This window comes from Porites lutea, chromosome 1 (genome assembly GCF_958299795.1).
Source record: "Porites lutea chromosome 1, jaPorLute2.1, whole genome shotgun sequence".
Classification (NCBI taxonomy): Eukaryota; Metazoa; Cnidaria; class Anthozoa; order Scleractinia; family Poritidae; genus Porites; species Porites lutea.
The window spans coordinates 57,296,391-57,316,149 of record NC_133201.1 but is presented as its reverse complement, the minus strand read 5'-3'; the positions used below and the strand labels follow the sequence as shown (position 1 = coordinate 57,316,149).

Sequence of the window (19,759 nt, the reverse complement as noted above, 5' to 3'; positions counted from 1 at the left end):
TGAAATAAATGCCAGAGGACCTCAACTGTCGAAAGACAGTAATAAATTCTATACAAAACGAAAGAAAGTTATTTAAAAAATAAATAGATACAGTAAAATGTACAGCCAACTCTCGCCTTATGATCTCCCCGATAATGCGAACAGCAGCTAAATCCCCGGCAAAAAACAAATTACAGACGTTTGACTGAAGTAAACTCTCACTATTACGGACTCTCGCTAATGAGGACACTAACTCGCTGTAGCGACAGTTTATTTCAGTCAAACGTCTGTAATTTGTTTTTGCCGGGGATTTAGCTGCTCTCCGTATTATCGGGGTGTCCGTTATATTGGGTGTCCGCAAGGCGAGAGTTGGCTGTATCTGAGGTTGACTTGTCACGGTAATATCATGGCTTTCGTAAGCTAAAAAGGATTTGGAGAATTTAGAGGGAGTAGAATCACGGTTTTTATATATCATAGGTAAATTGTTTGCTTATTCTAGTGGTTATTGCATAGAAAGAAGAAACGTCAACTGGCTTAGAAAAGTTGCTTGGCGAAGCACGGATTGATCATGCGTTTTATTTTTGGGTGCTCTCTGATTCATTCTGTATTGTCGGTTGGTTTCTGTTGGGTGAAAAGAGAGAATATTGATTAAATGTCATTAGTTATAGAAAATTGGAGGACTAAAAACCATATTTCCCAACTTAGCTACTTGTTTGCCTACATAACATAAACATAACATAATCTTTATTTAACGTGGGAGAAACACTTAGCTAAAGCTATTTTGCAGGTTTTCCACAAGTCAATATTAAGAAAGAAAGAAAAAAATATATGTACATAGAAATGTAAATATATATATATATATATATATATATATATATATATATATATATATATATATATATATATATATATATATATATATATATATATATATAAAATATCTAGCATCTAAAATTTCAAAATTAGATAACTAAAATTGAATGTTCCTCACTTGTTTGTTAAATTCTAGACTTCCAGCTCTTAAACGCAATTCATTTGGAATACTGTTCCATTGTTTTGCGGCGAAATACCTGCGAAATACCTGCGTACGTGCAGTAATTTCTTTATTTTTAAGTTCCTCAAGGATTTGCAGATAACTATCACCTGTAAGAAACCGGCCCACATTGTTTACTTTTTACGGTGAATATCACGTTCAGATGACTTTTCCTTCCTAACGTATTTGTAAACGGTGTTATCTCCTATTGCGTAAGACAAGTTCACTTTTTACTCCATAGTGACTGCTATGTATCCCGCTATGCCACATACCCTGTCCCATTTAGCAATTCTTGACTTAACTATGTGAATGCCAGTGTAACTCCCATAATACATATTCCTTTAAGCTACGCTTCACTGTTTCACTTATAAGATTAGCGTCGTCTTCTTTCAGTTTCTTTCTTTCTTTCTTTCTTTCTTTCTTTCTTTCGCTCTTTCAAGCATTTTTTGCTTTTTCAAGCAGAACTAACTACGAGAGAACGACTGGAGAACTGACAATTTGACTAACAATAGACGACTGTTTAACTGTGGCAATAGACGGACCGAAACGCACCAATTACTGATTATGAGTCTTCGTAGCCAATAACATCACGGCTTAACTGGCAGACGACCAATAACATCGCAACGTAATTGACCAATCAGACCAATAACCAGAGTATAATACAATCAACTGACGTGATACAACTGCCGATACAATTCACTTTGACTCTGAAGATGACTACCGTACAGGTTGTCGAAACGTCAGACACTGTCAACAACAACAGTCCTATTTAGGACTACGTTTACCTGGACGATCAAACTCAACCTCCTTTTGAAATGACTCCTGGGTTCAAACCTTTCACAGTTTTCTTTTTTCTCTTATTAATTTATTTTTAGAGCTCAGCCCGTTGTGAACATAGAAAATAGTTCAAGGCATATGTATTGTAATTATTATTTTTCTTTCGTTTTATTTTCAATTTTTGTAATATTCGTGTAATTTCCATTAAAAAAATAAAAATAAAAATTCTTGACTTGCTCCCAATGTTCTCAAAGCCTGCTAATCCCAACCTTGTCCCCAGGGCGCTTTTCCTTGGCTCAAAACTTTTGCCAAACAAAAAGTCATGGCGATCGAGTGTCACCCATCAGAGCGAGGCTCCGATTAAAGTGCCCTTAAAAAGCTATAGCACTATATAAGTACAATGAGACTATTAAGAGGCGGTCCGTGTAAGAACCGACCACTCGAATTTCGGCGGAAAACAGAATTCCTTCATTTTTTTTTCTGCGACATAATTAGTCCATTCCATCAACAAAAATCGAAATTGTTTGGCTCATAGTGCTTTTTAAAAAAAATTTGGGCGGCGATTTGCCTGGACGGTCCAAAGCTGTCATGATCGTCTTTTTGAAGGTCAAATTTAAGCGTTTTGTTCAAGGCTCGCAAAAATTTCGCATTTATCCAAATAGCAAAAAACCAAAAGTATGATTTTAATTCATGTTTCCTTTATTCAAAAAAGGCAAAATATTTAAATTCTGACTTTAAAAAAACGAGTTATGATGTTTTGAAAATACCACGTAAGGCGTCCTTGAAAAAAATGTGCGGTTATCCTAGTTTTCAAATGAGCTTTTTTCAAAAGTCTGACGTTATCTGGAGTCTTAGTCACTATCCCTGTTCAGTACAAGGGCTAGTGTATCCAAATCAAGAAAAACATTTTTGGGCACTAATGATTCCGAAGCACAAGAGTTCGATACTTTTGGGTAATATTCTATTGTAATTGTGCGTATGACGCAATTTAAGCATTTTCCTGATCCCGAACTTTCTTACTACAAAACTAAAAATCAGCATTGTCAGGGAGCAATTATTTTCAAAACTTACTTAATGCTGGGGATAAACAGTGAATATTTTAAAATCCACTACATATTGTCCTTAAATTCGGATATTACAAAAAAAAAGTAGCAGCTCCCGTGAATGTTGCTATGTCAAGTTGTGACTATTCATGCAGTTAAGAAATTTCGTTGAAATGAAGGGGCTAGAACTGTAAAAAAAATACATTATGAATAGATTTACCTTGTAATTACCACCTCAAAAGTTATGACACGATTCAGCAAAGAAATAGTTTACTGTACCGAATTTTGTAGCCACAAGTTGTCGTGTGCAGACGACATAATTTATGTTGTGTCTGAGGATGTCAATTTCAGATTTCAGTTTGCAGTGTAAAACATGTTGGATGTTATTTTATCGAAACTGAAACTACTTGTGAGGCTTAACGAGGTAGAATAAACAAAGTACAAAAAAACTGGCTACTTTTAAGAATAAAACTGTTTTGCTGGTTTACTATTTCTTCAAGTTTTTAATTTAACTTCAGTTAATTTTTCTAGCGTCGTTCACTTAATTTAATTTCGTATGCAAATTTGCCACACAAAACGAAGAGCGTATTTACACTGTGCCGGGATAACCTTCGCAGATAGAATGGCTGCATTTTGTTCTTTTTCCGCAATAACAGATGCAAAATGTGGAAGTAATCGAGGATGTGTAGATTTTGTGTGCTTGAATAGTTGCAACGCTGACATCAGTTCACGCCCACTGAATCACCACCTGTCAAGGGAAAATGTTTGTGATATGGATCTGATACTGGCAAGGGCAGGTCTGTTAGAACTCACTGATGATCAGATCAAGAATATGACGGTTTGTCCAGTCCATCGCTAGACTTTGGTAAAATACTGGCAAGCTCCAAAGACCTGCCAGTATCCAAAACATCTCGGGAAGAAAATGGCAATAGCCGGAACACATGTTATTAATTTCAAGACTGCAAGGGAAATAAAAAAATATGTTTGGAGAAGTCGTTCCCGTTGGCTCGCGTAAGTACTATCAGAATAGGAACTATAACTGTTTTATTCTTTCATTTTACAATTAACATATCAGAATTAAAAGGTTTTGTCTTCCTTCACATTTCAACTAAATACTTTCGTTCGTAATCTAATTACTTAAAAGCGAGCTATAGACTGAGGGGAAGTCCCATTCTATATATTTTCTGAACGATAAATGTCGATTCCGTATTTCATAGTATTTTGCAGCCAGAAAATCATTTCCAAACAAATAACATATCAAATGATCATACTTTGGTTTTTGTAGTTCATTAGCAATAGTTCTTTGCTGTGCGTCATCCATAAATCTGGTCGCTGATTTATAACCTATATAATATAATTTCCAAGATGGGATATAAAGATATAGCTTCTTTTATCAACTTAGTAGTAAATCTAGTATTTTTTAACAAGTCTTTCCAGGTTACAAAACTATTACTAGCTATTTGCACAACGTGCAGAAAGAAACACAGTGAAGAATTAGATCGCAAATCAGACTGGCTATACCCTGAGGAAACTAAGGGAGATGTACTTCTTCAAAGGTACTGTCGGGAGGGTAGTCGTTTGGTTGTTGTTTTATAAAAAAATACACACACAGTTGTCCTATCAGGTTATCCTATCACAAGACAACTAAGTAGCAGCCTTTCCATTTCTTTTCTCAGCAGACCTGCTAAAGAGGCTGCTGTGGGAGCCATCAGTCGCCTGGTCACTTCGACTCCATTTCTTGAAGACCAATCAACGCCAGCTTCCTGGAATCCCACAACACCATGCTGGACTCCAGGGTCAGAGGAGGCCTCTTTTACCGCACCCTTGGTAACCGATGCAGTCGGCAGGTATAACGAGGCGATGGATACAATTGCGAGTCTTATTACACAAGAAGAAGTAGAACGCGAGCCCCTTAAATATCAGCTAAAAACTCCATTCCAAAACTTAAGCGATCGGGAACAGTTGAAAGTTGTAAAAAAGGCTAAAGAGGACTGCTTGCACGTATGTAATGTAATTGCCCCAGGTAACAGGGAGGAGCTCTTCGAGTCTATGATGTCTGTACAAAGAGAATTATTTGATGGCTCAGCCCCAGATGATCTTGTGGTACTCATGACTGCTTATAAGAACGCAAAGACCAGGAATTTAAAGAAACAGATTCTGAGCCTTTACGCTCATAGATACCCTATGACTAAACTCAAGAAAATTCACCAACCTTACGGAAGTCTGTCTTCATGGGAAATAAAGCAAGCACGTTCTCATGCTAAAATGCACGGCCCTGGGACCATCCCTGAAATCAAGACGAAGCATCACGTACGCCTTGATATGGGGAAGGTCGACCACTTTGTAGACTTCATTAATAGACCGTATTTTTATCAGGATGTTTCATATGGCAACAAGGTACTCACCCTAGATAATGATGACAGAATTGAGATGCCTAACGTTGTAAGGATCCTGACCAGGTCTACAATGATTGAGCAATACTTGGAGTATTACAAAGAGCAATGTCACGAGCCACTTAGTAGGTCTACTCTGTTTAAAATCTTGGAGGTTCGCGAAGTGTCTCAGCGTAAATCGCTCCAGGGTTTAGACAACAATAATACGGCTGCAGATGGTGCTTGCGGGCTTTCAGACTATCGAGACGCTGGTTGAAACTCTTGAGAAAGGAGGAATGGAAAAACGGTAGTGTCTACGTATTTGCCAAAACCTACGCGATGCTAAACGCTATCTCAAAACTGACTACCGAGTGCACTGTCAACAGTACTACTCTACTTGCGCTGACCACTGTAGAAAGTTTGCGCTTAGTGATCCTGTTGATCCCGAGCAACAGCATCCTTGTCCGCATCAGTATCAATCGACTTGAGCAATGCCAAGGGCTGAAGAATGTTCTAAAGGAAGTGAGACTAGCGAATGAATTAAGGGTCATCGTGGAAGCCTTACAGTTCCGAACAACGAGAAGACGTCCTTTACGACTTTGACTGTGCACAGTCAGACATCTTGCTGTGGAAAGCGCACATTGTGCGCTCAATAAATCAGGGTAAGGCGAAAAAAGATGCACTAAAATCAGAAGATCCACAGTCTGCCATTCTGATCATGGACTGGGCTATGAAGTTCCTCCAAATAAAATTTCGTGAGAAACAGTCTGAATGGCTCGGCAAACGGGGGCTGAGCTGGCATATTTCCACCCTTATAAGTAAGAATGTTGACTCTGGAAAAATTGAGCTGAAATCGTATGCTCATATCTTCGACTCTTGCCAACAAGACTGGTACGCAGTATGCTCGATCATCGAAAACACACTTGAGGTTTTTAAAGAAAGAACATCCCCAGATTACCCAAGTGAGCCTAAGGAGTGACGAAGCAGGCTGTTACCGCAATAACCTTCTCTTAGCCGCCGTTAGAGATGCCGGAGGACGAGTAGGCATTGAAGCAGCACGGTATGACTTTTCCGAGCCGTAGTATGGAAAAGATATCTGTGATAGAATCCTTTGTCCAATGAAATCATCCATCCAACGATATTGCAATGAGGGACACGATGTCGTTTCTACCAAAGACATGCGTGTAGCGCTCTCAGAACGCCCTGTTCAAGGTACAACTGCCTCCGTGTGCGCAATCATTAAGTGATTTTAGAAACCGAATGCGTAATAATGATCTGACATCTCTTATTGATGATGGATGCAAAGGATGCCTTCTGTGTGATAGTTGATGTCTCATCGGAAATAATTTTAGCATTTTAGCACCCAGCTTTAGTATTTTAGCTAACAACTTGTAACATATTGTATGGATTTTTTTTATCTACTTAATTATTGTATCTATTATATTTTAACTGTAGGTGTCCCGCTATTAGTAGAGGGCCTGCCCCTCGGCTAGTTTTTCCTTGACACATAAATAAAGTTTCTATCTATCTATCTATCTATCTATCTATCTATCTATCTATCTATCTATCTATCTATCTATCTATCTACCTACCTACCTACCTACCTACCTACCTACCTACCTATCTATCTATCTATCTATCTATCTATCTATCTATCTATCTATCTATCTATCTATCTATCTATCTATCTATCTATCTATCTATCTATCTATCTATAAATGAGACTCAAAAGACTCTCGAAGTACATAAGATAGAAGGTTTGAGCAAGTATCACAATTTCAGGTTTGAAGTGGAAGGAATTAGAGCATGGAAAGCTTATGGTGTTGGACTGGGCAGGTTTATTCCTTACCGAGAAGTCATAACTGAGGTTAAACAGTTCGATTGGAAATCTCTAGTATGATTTAAGGCGAAAATTTCAATTTTCACTTTACCACAGCCATTTTGAAATCGCAGAATTCAGTCAATACCGATATTTTATTGATCAACTAAGTAGCCGATTTGTTGAGAAGTCACGCTTGAGTGGTTTTCCATACAACTTGTGACTTCTGAAATTTTTTATCGAAATTTTTATGGATTTGTATGGAAAACCATTTAAGCGTGACTGGCGGGTGGCAAAGTTGTTTTTCTGATACAAATCCTTCAAACTTCCAGCGGCCGTTGTAATCGCTACTATGGCGATATACGGCTGAGAATTTACAGGTTATCTAATTTTCATATGCTCTTTCAGCTCCTTCTAACAAATTTTTTCAAAAGCGACCGTTTTCGTGTTTACCGAAAGTTGATCACGTGATCAACTAATGCAAAAGACCTATTTTCCGCATGAACTCACCTGTCAAATTTGGAACAATCAGAGCATAAAAATTGGACGAAGAGCGTGACCATGGTGAGAAACGACAAACGCAGCTGTCAGCCTGTAACAGCTGGCTGAATTATCGCTTCCCAGGTCAGTTTGAAATCAGAATTTGAAAACTAGTAACTTGTCAGCGGATAACTTCAAAAAATACTGGACTTCGATGGGTTGATACCTGAGCCCGCGATGCGGTCAGATGATACTGGTCAGCGGATACCCTGTTTTGACAGCTGTCAATTGATCACAACATTTGTGTGCAATATCAGGTTGTTCCTGGGCTCCCAAACTAGCTAGACAGTGTGAAATTATATATTAGTTTCCCTGTGGTGCGGACGGACAGTGTACGGTCACGTGATTACCAAATTTTCTCCGTTGGGTAGGTTATCTTAGGTACGGGGCTCCGCTCGCGCGCGCGTGGAGCTCCGCAATTAAATTAGCCATAAACAGATGAATTTAATATTAACTCATTAATGAGGCTAAAACTATCATGAGTATTCAAAAAATTTATCTTAGTTATTACTCCGTAGTTATTACTCTGTTAACAGGATATTTTAGTTTGTAAAAGATTACGAACACTAAAGGCAGATTGATTTTCAGGTATTGAAAATCTCTTATTCTGGATTTAAAATGCCGGAACCTAGCACCTTTATAAAAGTACGAACTTACTTGTTGCACAGCTCACTTGAAGCATACGCTACATGACTTTGGACACACTTTTTGTACTGACTGTGAGTCCATTGTCTCATTTCCCCTCTCACAAAGGTTATCTTTTGCCCACTGTTTACACAAATTATGCTTGTCTATACAATTGTTGCCTAAAGAAAATAGATTAATATCAATAACTCAATTAATTAAAATCTTATTCTAAGGTGCGGTATTGCTAATAAAGTAGTGTCCAGAGTTAACATCTTCTTCAGAGTGGCCAGTTTTACTTTTGAAACAAACTGTGTTTCGCCGCTTGAGGCTTATGACATAGCCATTTGTAAATTCCTCTTGTTGGAAATATCATTGGTCTGGTATTCAAAGTCCTGAATTGCGTGTCCATTCTCTCTGCAGATTAAAGCAGCACCCTCTTAACCCGAATGAAAAAAAAAGTTGGGGAAGAGAAATTTTTTTTTGCGGGCGACAAGAACAGAGCCCGCAATCCTAATATCTAGGTTGTTATTACGCATGCGTCGCATGTATGTAACCAGCATTAGTTTGGACTTCCAATAAGAATGAATGGAATACACAGACCGCAAATTGATCACGCGCGTTTGGACCTTCTATCACTCGTAATCTGAACACGCGTGTCTTGACCATCTCTCACGTGAAACTGAAGCAAAGCACAGCGTTGGAGTAAAAGCGTTTTGACCTTCGATCGTTGTCGCCCATACTCCGTAACCTTTGGTTATTGCTAGTAGGAGAAACTAATGTCTTTTTTAAATTATTTCACGAGGTAAGCAAAGTCACCGTCATGATTCCATTCTGTTGTGTTGCAGGTAATCGATGAAATGCGTTTTTGTATAAGATACTAAAAAACTTGTTAGGCATTCAAAGTACTGTATACATTCTTACCAGCATGATGTCCATTGATATTGTAGATTATTGACCTGTAAGCAGCTTTAATATCTTTCTTCGTCCCACCAAGTCGATGTAATAACGCATAAAGTTTTCGCCTAATGTCCTGAAATAAGTAAAAACAGAGCAAATGAGATAAATAAATAATTAATAATGTAAATTTGCCCTTAGAAGAACCTTGGGACTAAACAGCAAGTCTATTACAAAATTCGATTCTTTAAACATGCCACACTTGATTGAGCATTGTAGATTTCATAGCCTTCACCACAGACGAAACGAGACTTTGGTTAAACACTAACCGTGGCTATTAAAATTACGTCTGCGATGCAGGCTATAGACTTCGAAGCGTTACTATCGTTTACTTGGAAGTAAATTTCTGGCAGGTTGTCCATTAATAATTCCTGGTAATAATTTCAGTGTTCTCAGGTCACTATTGGCATTAAAGCATTGTTATTTTTACCTGACACAGGCTTGTAATTTTGCTTTGCTTCTGTCCGCAAATGATAAAAATCGCAATAAAAACCCAGCTTATAAAATTTGCTTTTCCAGTCCCTCTGAAAATTAGCCCCTGCGTCGCTGATCTTTCCTTCACCAATCAACGTTTTCATTTTCCTAATTGCTGGGCATTTTTAACGAAAAATAGTTTATTAATGAATGATATTTTTTGAATTAATTGTGATTTTATTTACCTCCTTTAATTTTTCTTTCTCAACGTCTCTCTGGTCACTTAAACCGTTTTCTTCTCCTCTGTGCTTTTCGTGAATCTGGTTCAACTGATCCATTTGTTGCTTTAGGTTTGCTTTTAACTTGTATTGTTCACTCATGTGTTTTACTTGGTCTGTGGTTTTGTCTTGAGTCACTTCTGGATCTTGTTTCATATGTGTTTTAGATGGAGACTGTTGAGAATTATTCATTTCGTCATTGGCAATGGCTTGATTTGTTAAAGTGGCAGGTGTCGGCATCAGTGGTTGGTCTTTGCTACGAATCTCTAAAACGCATAAAATTTAAATCATATGAAGAGAGTTAGTATGTGGAACAAATCATACATTCCTGCATCCGACGGACGAGAATTTGTTTTGTTTGTTTTGTTTTGTTTTATAAACTTTATTGGTTTGAGTCTCTCTAAATAAATAGTTACAGTAACGACAAAAAAAAAAGACCAAAAGGTTAGGTGCAAACGGGACCTAGAGTCCCATGCAGGGCACCTGCCAACTAAATCAGTTAAAATCTTAAGAAATGCTTATTAAACTATTGTAGCCAGTGGCACCCATAATAACGTGCAAGACCCCATGAACATGGTTTATCCGGGTCAAAGACATTTGCTAATTCATCTTTGTACAGGTTAGTTATACTATTCTTAAAAGTTTCTTAACTGTTTCCTAATATATCAGTTTTAGTCAATTTTAACTAATCAGTGGCAACAACCGATAATGCATGTTCTTATTTACAGTATAGTCAAGAAAAAATATTAAGAATTGAAGAGTGAAAAAGAGAACAAATCCAAGTGCATGATGACTTCACAAAAACATACTGTTCCTACCTGAAACTGGTCGCGAAATAAGTTTTCCTCCAACAGCTAGTAAAATATCGAAAAAAAATACATCAGTTAATTAAAAGCAGTGCCAATGTGTGGTAAAGTACTAGGGAAAATGCCATGATTAATATAAGGAAGGAGACGTATGTCTTACGACCGAGGAAACTACTACACGTATGCTGAGGTTGAAATTTGCCTTCAGTGTAAACGGCACCAGGATATAATCAACAAAATAGAGTGATATTTGAAGTGCTGTCCTCACCTCTGCACATCCTAACGGTGAGCAATGGCCTTATCATTGGAAGTAACTCATACTTTGAGACGGCCATCACGTGATCTTGAGCAGGATGAGTGGCTATTTCTTTGAGCTGTACTCCGTCAAACAGTGTTCCAATTCCCACGGTCTCGATGCGCACTCCTCTATCTCGCAGAACACGTGCTGGTGCTTTGATTTCATCAATCGACTGAGTAGTAGCAAGGACAAGAAGTAGCTGAGGAAAACTTTTTCGATCACTGTTCTTGAACCAGCTTGTTTTTAAGCCAGTTAAACTAGATCCTGTGACACATAAAGATTTGGATTTATCAACTGAATTGAAAAGTCAGTACATCGGCTATTGTAGGTTGATAGAGATGCTGACGTATTGAGGGTTAACCCTTCATCAGAGTGTATCAGATGATTGTGGGTTGTGTATGTGTTTTATACCTGAGTTTTGGGTTTTTGTTTATCTCTATACATTATATATATTTGATTACCACTATGGGATAGAGTAAGCACATTATACACCCCTCAAAAAATTATCATATTACACGCCTACCTCCCTATAACGGCCACCTCCCCACAACGGCCACTTTCTTCTGTTCCCAAGGTGGCCGTTGTGGAGAAATTCGACTTTAGTTAAATGAAAAGCTAACTCCATGCATGGGTATTTAGAGTACCGCAACAACTTCAGTTTCCTTAGAACCGTACCTATTCATTAGACCCTTCAACCTTCAATCAATCAAGGCCTCGATCATCAAGGATCGAACACAACAACATCAGTTCATTGGTGAAACGCCATTACAAGAGCACATGGTTCAGAGCGAGTAGGATCACGGGCAAGCTAGGAACGTACTTTGTGTACAATGTAATGTTCTATCATTCAACATGTGTGTCAGACAAAACATCCTCACCTAAGAGAAACGGGCCACCTTGATATGTTATGCGCGATATAGCTGTTGTTATGCTTGATTCATCATGGAAGCCTTGGAAATCAAAACGCATGTGAGGCCCTTTGGATGCGGTTGCCACGGCAATGTGTGCATGATCTCTAGAGATTGAAAATGACCGCACCAGGTTTTTCGTGAAGGACAACAACTTGAAAAAGTTCTCTTGTGTAACTTTTGAGGAGCCATCAATAAGTATCCCAATATCCGCTTTAGCAGAACAAACTATAGCATGGTAAAGAAACAAAAATATATGTTTATATATATTTAGCAGTTATTGTTAACGAACCTAAATAAGTAATCAAGAATTAATTGTTACTTGAATAGAAAGGCATCCACGTTTAATAATAATTATTTAGAATGAAGTACCCTTAAAGTCGGAGATGTCTGTACAGTTTGTGCCTTTCTATTTGTACTTCTATTTCAGAAGAGAGGGATTAGAGAGGAATTTGGCTGCCGACCGAAACCTTTCTGTGATTGCTGGGATAAGCGATAAAGTACTCTAACTCTATATTCGCACAATTTTACTCGAGTTTGATAATCCCTTAGATCAACTTTCGTTTGTTTCATCCTTAATAGGGTTACACACACACCTATCCGTTTATGGGCCAACGATGACGCTCCCCTTTCATAGTAAAACCCTTCAGTCATTTATCAAAAATAACTATTCAACCGTGACTTACCTTTATTAGCAAGATCCTTCAGTTGTAGCACATGTTTGTGAGAAATCGTCGGAGTACTATCTGAAAGGAACAAAAAGTCCAAGAGTTTTACCAATACGTTCACCTGTATCTTTTGTCCTTATCAAGGTCTACACTGCTTTGCCGACGAGTAACAGTATCGATAGTCTGATCCAAGATGGCTAAAGTTAATCTATGACGCTGTTAATTTTGACTTGTTATAACGAATTTTTCATAAAACCATATGGAACGGTACAACCCAGAGGAGAAATGGACAACAGCAACTGAAGGAATGAGAAAACTGAGAAAATGAGAAAACCTGAGAAAATCTTTTTTAATGACAGAGCAACCAAAAGGAGATTAAGTACATCTCACCTTCCAATATTAGAGCCAGTGTTGAAACCCGCCCTCCCAAGCTACACAATTTACTCCAATTCTCTCCCCCCTTCCATCCCTGACATTTTATAGCCCCCCCCCCTCGAGCTTCGCGAGTTTCTGCGATACACGTATTTCTAATATAATAATAATGACGATGATGACAATAAGCGGGAACAAGTAAATCTTTGCGACATGAGAAATACATTACTTCTCGGAGTGGCCGTTGCCCTATTTTCTGTCGTGTCAGTTTCCAGTAATGAATTCTGCCCATCTGCCTTTTGATCGTCACGGGATGTCTCATAATCATTGGCTGTAGCTGTCACTCCGCCATCCGCTTGCACTGACGTATGAGCCATATCCTTTGTTCCAGATAACATATCACCCGACTTGTCCATGTGACCCCCGTGCGTCACCGCGTCTTCAAAACTGTCATTCTCATTTGAGACATCATGTTCAACCTCTTCTTCCTGCTCATTACCTTTTGAATGCTTGGTTGACTGGAAGGCTGTAAATAAATATATGTTGTATACATTTTGGTCGTATTCAGTGGATGACTGTCACAGAAGATTGACGTCTTGAAATAAACAAATTTCATTTATTAAAGAAAAATAGCAACAATAATAAATAATAATAAAACGCTATGAATATCAAAGTCCCTAGGAAGCTAAAGAAAGGAAGAATTTTTTTTCCTGACAATAAACATATTATGCTGTCCCTCGGCAAATATTTAAACCGAACTATTATGGTGGCAACGGCATTTCAATAGGGGGTGCAACATATTGAACTTTCTGCGAACCCTTTACGCGATCTATCTATCCACCTCTCGTGGTTTTGGACGGACTCGAAAAAACCGCGGCAGAAGCAGTGAATCATCTCCTTCTTTTATTTACCAACTTCTCCCACCCTAGTCCTAGCCACATTAAACTTCGAATTTCTACAGTGGTTTAGTTGCGGATTTTTGCCCTTACCCTTCATTTGTCTGTAATCGATATTAAACTGAAACGATTATTAAAGCGGCTATACAACCAAAGTTTAACCCCCCCCTCCCCCCCAAGAAAAAAAAATGTTTTCAATCGAGCTTGACATATCCTTTCATTTGCTCTTTGATTTGTTCACTTATGGACAATCAAAGCTCTTTATTAAGTTTGAGATTTTTGTACCCTAACAGCGGATTTATTGGGCATAGCCAGAAAAAAAAATTTAATTTAAGGCCAATGTAATATTAACTGAGATTTTATTCATGTGAAGGACGTAATAAAACAAGTTTAGAAACGGAGACTGTTCTCAAGATAATTCCATTCACACATTGTTAGTTCAAGGCGGACGTACACTGTACTGTCTTTAAGCTTAACTCTCTTTTTTATTTGATATTTATAAAAACAAACCACAACTCGAGTCGTCGTATGTCTAACATACATATACTATTTTCTTAGTTATATTCATCAGGGTTTAATAAGCTCTGGTGTGAAGGCGGAGGATAAATAAAGCATTTCATTTATGGATGATTTAACTTAGGAAACAATTATAACAACTGAAAGGGAAAAACAAAGCGAAAAAAAAAGTAACAACAACAACAATAGGCAGGAAGCAACTGAGATCAAGTTTTCTTATAATGTGCTTTGTTTTTCACCATTTTTTGAACCGCAGATGTTCTCTTCCTTGTTTCTTCTTTATACAGTAATTTTCTCAACAGAGAGCTTAGACCTCCACAAAAATGGTGGTCATAAATTTGGGCAACTACTTGACTCGCAATTTGTACAACATCCTTATAATCCCCATGATAAACATATTTGGTACTAGGGAAACTTGCAATTTCCTCTAATTGACCAAGTGAAATGTTGTCTCCCAGACCAATAGCATATATTTCGGCACCGCTATCTTGCAGTGATTTTGATGGTTTCTTGACGTCATCAACAGACTTGCCGTCTGTTAAAACGATCACTACATCTGGGATGTTATCTCTTCCACTTGGGTTTATAACAAGATCTTCGACATCTTTCAAGCCTTTGCCGATTTTAAGATCACCAAATGGAATGGGTATTAATCCTGCCAAAGCCAGAAAAAGCGTCTTTTTGGCAATTCTTTTGAAATCCAAAACGACGTGAAACGTGTTTCCTTCCACAATCAACCCAACTCTCGATTCAGAACTTGATACGTCAAATGCGTGCGTCACGTATTTCATAAAGGAAATTGTTTTCTTCCAGTCCCCAAAACCCATCTTCCCGGAACTTTGAATGAGAAACACCAGATCCACCTTGTTGGGTCGTGGACCTGCGAGGCAATAGACTTTGTTGGAATCCCTTAGCTTACGGTTTCTAACCTTTACACTGGCGAAGAAGACAATTACAATCATTTAACTGTTTTTATCTCTACGTTTTCCGATTAAAATGCCATTAGAAGAGACTCACCTTCGTTTCCCAGTTGTGATGGTTGACTTGGTGACCCCACCCCTATGGGTTAAAAGATAAAGTTGCTTTTAGCTGCACTCGTTTAGTAAAATTATGTCTTTCCCTTGATTAAATTATTGCAAAAGACCGAATTTACGTGCTTAATTTTGCTAAACATGGCTGTTAAAAAAATGGTGCTTACCATGATGTCGTCAATGTTGACGTAGGGGTCACAAATACTTTAAAATATCTTCAGGTTAATTTCAGGAGTTGCATGGCGGTCACATATACATAGCTTAAACGGTTTCGAAGTCGTTCAATTTTAAAGATGGAGAGGGAATCAAGCCCCTCTACCCCCAGGTCTGAATGAGGTTAAATCGTGATGAGGATCATCCCACATGAAGAGTCCCTACAACTTCACGCTGATGCCCATAAAGTATCTGAACAACAATCTGAAACGCGACACTAAATCATAAAATCTTCAATCAACATGTGCTCAGAGTCGGTCACGTTATAAATACAGGATGATCGTTAAATAGGAGCACTGGTCACCGTAAATGTCCTCACAATTATTTCAATTTCAGTTCCAGATTCAGTTTTAGTCTAAAGATGTAGCCTGAAATAAGTGGTTGCAATGCAAACTGATATCAGGATTACAATATTCTTGAAATTCCCATAATAGTCAATACAATGTCTACTCTTCTCCATTTTGTTTTTCTTATTTGGTTATACTGTTTTCAGTACTACTAGAGAAATCTTTTTATTATAAAGAACACAATCCCCTCCTAACACTAAATAATAAACAAACAAAACATAATAAACAACAAGAATAAAATACCATCTCTGACTGATGATCCAGAGAACAATAGATCAGCCTGATCGGGCTCTTAAAGGTGGCTGACCTCACAAATATTTTTACTGATATGGAGAAACTCAGAGAAAAGATAATAACTGAAAGGTGTACTATAAACGCAATTTTCCGATTTGGTAATATCTATGGGAAGAGTGTTTGTTTGAAATTAGTATTTATAAGTTCTTGTTCTTGTTGCATTCTTCTAACAGAATCTTATCAACTGCCTAATATACATGTAGGAACCCCAAAATTGGCTATAATGCCAGGGATATGAAAATCTCACCATTTACTGAAACAATGTTTTTTGAAGGGCTTGGTTCTTCCTCCGGATTCACTGAAAATTAATCAAGTATGGAGATAATTTAATTTTAACGTAACCTCTAGTCAGAGACATTAAAAAAGTCAGCTGATGTAAATTAACGACCAATACTTCAAGTTGTAGCTCATGGGAGGTAGATGCCACGAACCGAAAAATATCAATGCAATATTTGAACCAGGAAAACTTCTATTAAGTGGTGGATCGCTGATTCGTTAGAACTTTGGACGCCTTTTGGCAAAAATTTGCCGATGACCGGTTCAGATTGCAGCCTCCTGTGATTACGAATTATTACGTGGTAAACGTAAGGCCACCATTCATAGCCAAATGAGACAAACAACAAACGGAAACAACAACAACTCAATGTAACGTCCAATATTGCAGTATAGATGGTGAAGATATAACTCTGGTTGTGGTAAGAAGGTCACGGCGACGCCAAATGCCAAAATATTCGGCTGGATTTCTACGGAAGGTTCAGTTGGATAGGAACGGGCAGGCGGAGAGGGGAAATTTATCGCCTGTTTTAGCATCCATGGTTTCAGTCGTAAAATGTGCGTGCACATCTATCCGAGGTAGATTTACGTAGCTTTACCTGTACATGAACTACAATAATTAGGGGATTTGCTAAATGTGAATTTATACACAACAATTGCATTTTTTTGCTTCCCTCCTTGTTATTTGTTTGCTGTTTTTGTTTTTGATTTTGTTTGTTTTTTTGTTGTATCGTCAGTGTTGTTGTTGTAGGTCTTTTTCAGGTGTACTTACTTGCAGAGTCTGACTCGTCTGACGTCACTTTAAGCTCTGCAGGGGCTACAAGATCAAACGGAATGATTAGCAAAACTTTAGATACGTAAGCAGAGAACAAAATAGAGCTTGCAGTCATGCTTCCTTAAATTTGGTAACCGTGTTTTGTTACTGAATGAAATCCAATTTTTAAATATGCTCGTGTACGCTAAAACTGTTGTAATTTGTAGGATTCTGGCGTGGAGCAAGGTATGTGTGTCTTTTGAATCTGAATTAAAGCTATGGGCTAGCTTACCTTCAGCAATACTCTCTCCCTTGGAATCTGTTAACGATAGGAATACAGAACATTTGTGAGAGATTTGTAATTTTGGAATCATTGAAAGTATTTTGTTCTTATCTACTACATATTTCATACTGTCCCCTTCAATGATTAATGACCCAGTGCTGAATCAGTGCGTAAAGAAGGCGAAAATTTAATCTCCAATCCGTTTTTTAGATTATAGTTCTTACTTTAATAAAGCCGCAAATCTAACGGACTTTCTAACCTTCGCATAGCTTGGCTACCAGTTTTGTCACCAAGGTATTCAGCTGATCGTGGTCTGCATAAAACGTATCCGGTACATCTGAAGCCATATCACTCGCTTCCATAGAATCGCCCTCCGTTCCGATACCCACCGTGTAGATTTTCACTCCAGCCTTTTTAAGAGTATTAACACCATGTTCTATCCTGTCTTCTGATTTCTTAGACGACAACAAAATCAATGCCTTGGGGATCCCTGGTCGGGCACTTTTGTCATACAGTTGTTCTTTTGTAAACGTAAGGGCGTCTCCGATCCTGCTTCCTTGGGCTGGTGTTTTGACTTCTTCAATTGCTCGAGATAAACTTGGCATGTCAAAGTATTCGTTGAAGTCAAAAGCCATATAAGGCTTTTTACCGTATACAACGAGCCCAACGTGCGTCCCTGCGTCCGAAATCTTGATCTTTTGAGCAGTCTCTTTAACAAATTTAAGTGCTTTCCTGAAGGTTCTTTCATTTTCTTTAGGTGGCTCGCTGTAGCTTTCTGCCACCAAAAAACCAAGCTCTAATGCTGGTGTTTCACAGGCGCTGTTGTTGTCGTCAAATAGTTCCCCTTGTGGTACAAAGATAACAAAAAATACATATCCCTCAAAATGATGAACAGCATTAATATCTCGTAAAAACCTTTTTGTTTAAAATATTCCATGGCATAACAACAACTGTTTAACTAAGATTTTTTCATTGCAATTCGGAAATACCCTAATCTTCAGGCGGGGGATGCAGGTCATATTCAACTTTCTCACCACTACAGCATAGAAAAGCAAAATTATCATTCTCTTTTGAAATGTGATAGGAAATATGGAATGTTTTTCAAACAGCTTTTCCTCTTACCCATTAATTTGGCAACGTCTTCTGTTCCATTGATATCTGTCGAGCCTGCAACAGCCATCATAAAAATTTATAGTTGAATTGTCGTCCAGCAATGATATGAGAACCTTAAAATTTGATAAGAGTGTTTAAGGTACCGATGAGGCTTACCTTGCCGGGTTAAAATAAAAACGAAAACTGAAATTGGCAGGACTTACTATTTATATTTTATTTTAACTATGATGCGGGTGTTCCTTGTATTTGTTCCGTATCGCATCTTAGAAACAGAGACGAAGAAATTAGAATGTCCCTTTAGTACTGAAGATCAAAAGTTATAAAAACGGTTTAAAGACGCTGTATAAAGTATATGTACATTTAGCCTTCCATTATATCCGACAGTTAATATATTTTGAAGATGCTTTTTGAAATAAACCTTCCCAAACTGTTATCTTTCTGAGTTGACTATGCAGCATTCTCATTTTGTTCAATTCTTTAAACGGAATTAGAAAAATTGCAATCGAATAGAAAACTAACCCGATGAAATAACAGCAAACAAAATATAAGCAATCAGACTGAAAAACGTGGAGGAGCTCATTGATCCCATTTTGTAATAAGCCACAGTGTGGTATCCCTTTGTACAGCGTTTTGTGGAAATATCTTCAAGGAGTTAGAGGCATTGTCTCCTTTAGTGGGCCTAGATGTTAGAAAATCTGCCAACAAAGGAGTAGAAGTTTGACCAGCAGTTTTATTGAAATTTTTCAAGGTTGGCGCAACATTTTGTTTTTATCTGCCGTTATTAACCTGCACGTTAAGATGGATTTAATTGGTAGCCTGTCAAGGGCACCACATGGATATTTGCTAAAACCTGCCGTAGTTTTTAAAATAACCTATTTTATAAACAAAGTATTAAAAGTCATAGTCATTAAAACCCAGTATGTCTCAAAAATGACCAACATCAATTTTTTCCCGATAATATCAATGTACAGTTAAAAGAAAAGATTATGAGAATTAAGAAAATGATCACCAAAGAGAATGCTTTTATCTCATCAATTTCTCACTGCTTATTTATTAAGGAAATGTATGAGGACCAGTCTTGAGAACTTATGTCTGGATATTGGGGGTTAAAGAGAATTTGATTCATAACTCGTTGATTATCGATTTCTATA

The 19,759-nt window shown here is 37.8% G+C and overlaps 1 protein-coding gene across 1 annotated transcript; it reads right to left on the bottom strand.

Moving 5' to 3' along the window:
• Positions 1-412: 412 nt before the first annotated feature.
• Positions 413-19,318, bottom strand: LOC140932664 (collagen alpha-6(VI) chain-like). The gene is made up of 17 exons (XM_073382185.1): positions 19,128-19,318; positions 18,618-18,662; positions 17,755-18,339; positions 17,505-17,531; positions 17,231-17,275; positions 16,433-16,483; positions 14,528-15,180; positions 13,878-13,905; positions 13,085-13,414; positions 12,535-12,594; positions 11,819-12,121; positions 10,911-11,204; positions 10,655-10,690; positions 9,804-10,102; positions 9,112-9,220; positions 8,221-8,369; positions 413-600 (listed from the first exon to the last, which is right to left on the bottom strand). Exons 1-16 carry the CDS (start codon positions 19,195-19,197, stop codon positions 8,233-8,235), a joined length of 3,072 nt encoding a protein of 1,023 aa, XP_073238286.1. The 5' UTR covers positions 19,198-19,318; the 3' UTR covers positions 413-600; positions 8,221-8,232.
• Between the last annotated feature and the right edge of the window lie 441 nt (positions 19,319-19,759).

Bases quoted from the DNA above. Each gene is read 5' to 3' on its own strand.
- LOC140932664 (XM_073382185.1), bottom strand. From the start codon at position 19,197: ATGGGATCAATGAGCTCCTCCACGTTTTTCAGTCTGATTGCTTATATT. The intron at 17,532-17,754 runs GTTAGAAAGTCC...TATCGTTAACAG, and splicing joins GGTAGCCAAGCTATGCGAAG to ATTCCAAGGGAGAGAGTATT. The intron at 10,691-10,910 runs GTGAGGACAGCA...ATATTTTACTAG, and splicing joins CACCGTTAGGATGTGCAGAG to CTGTTGGAGGAAAACTTATT.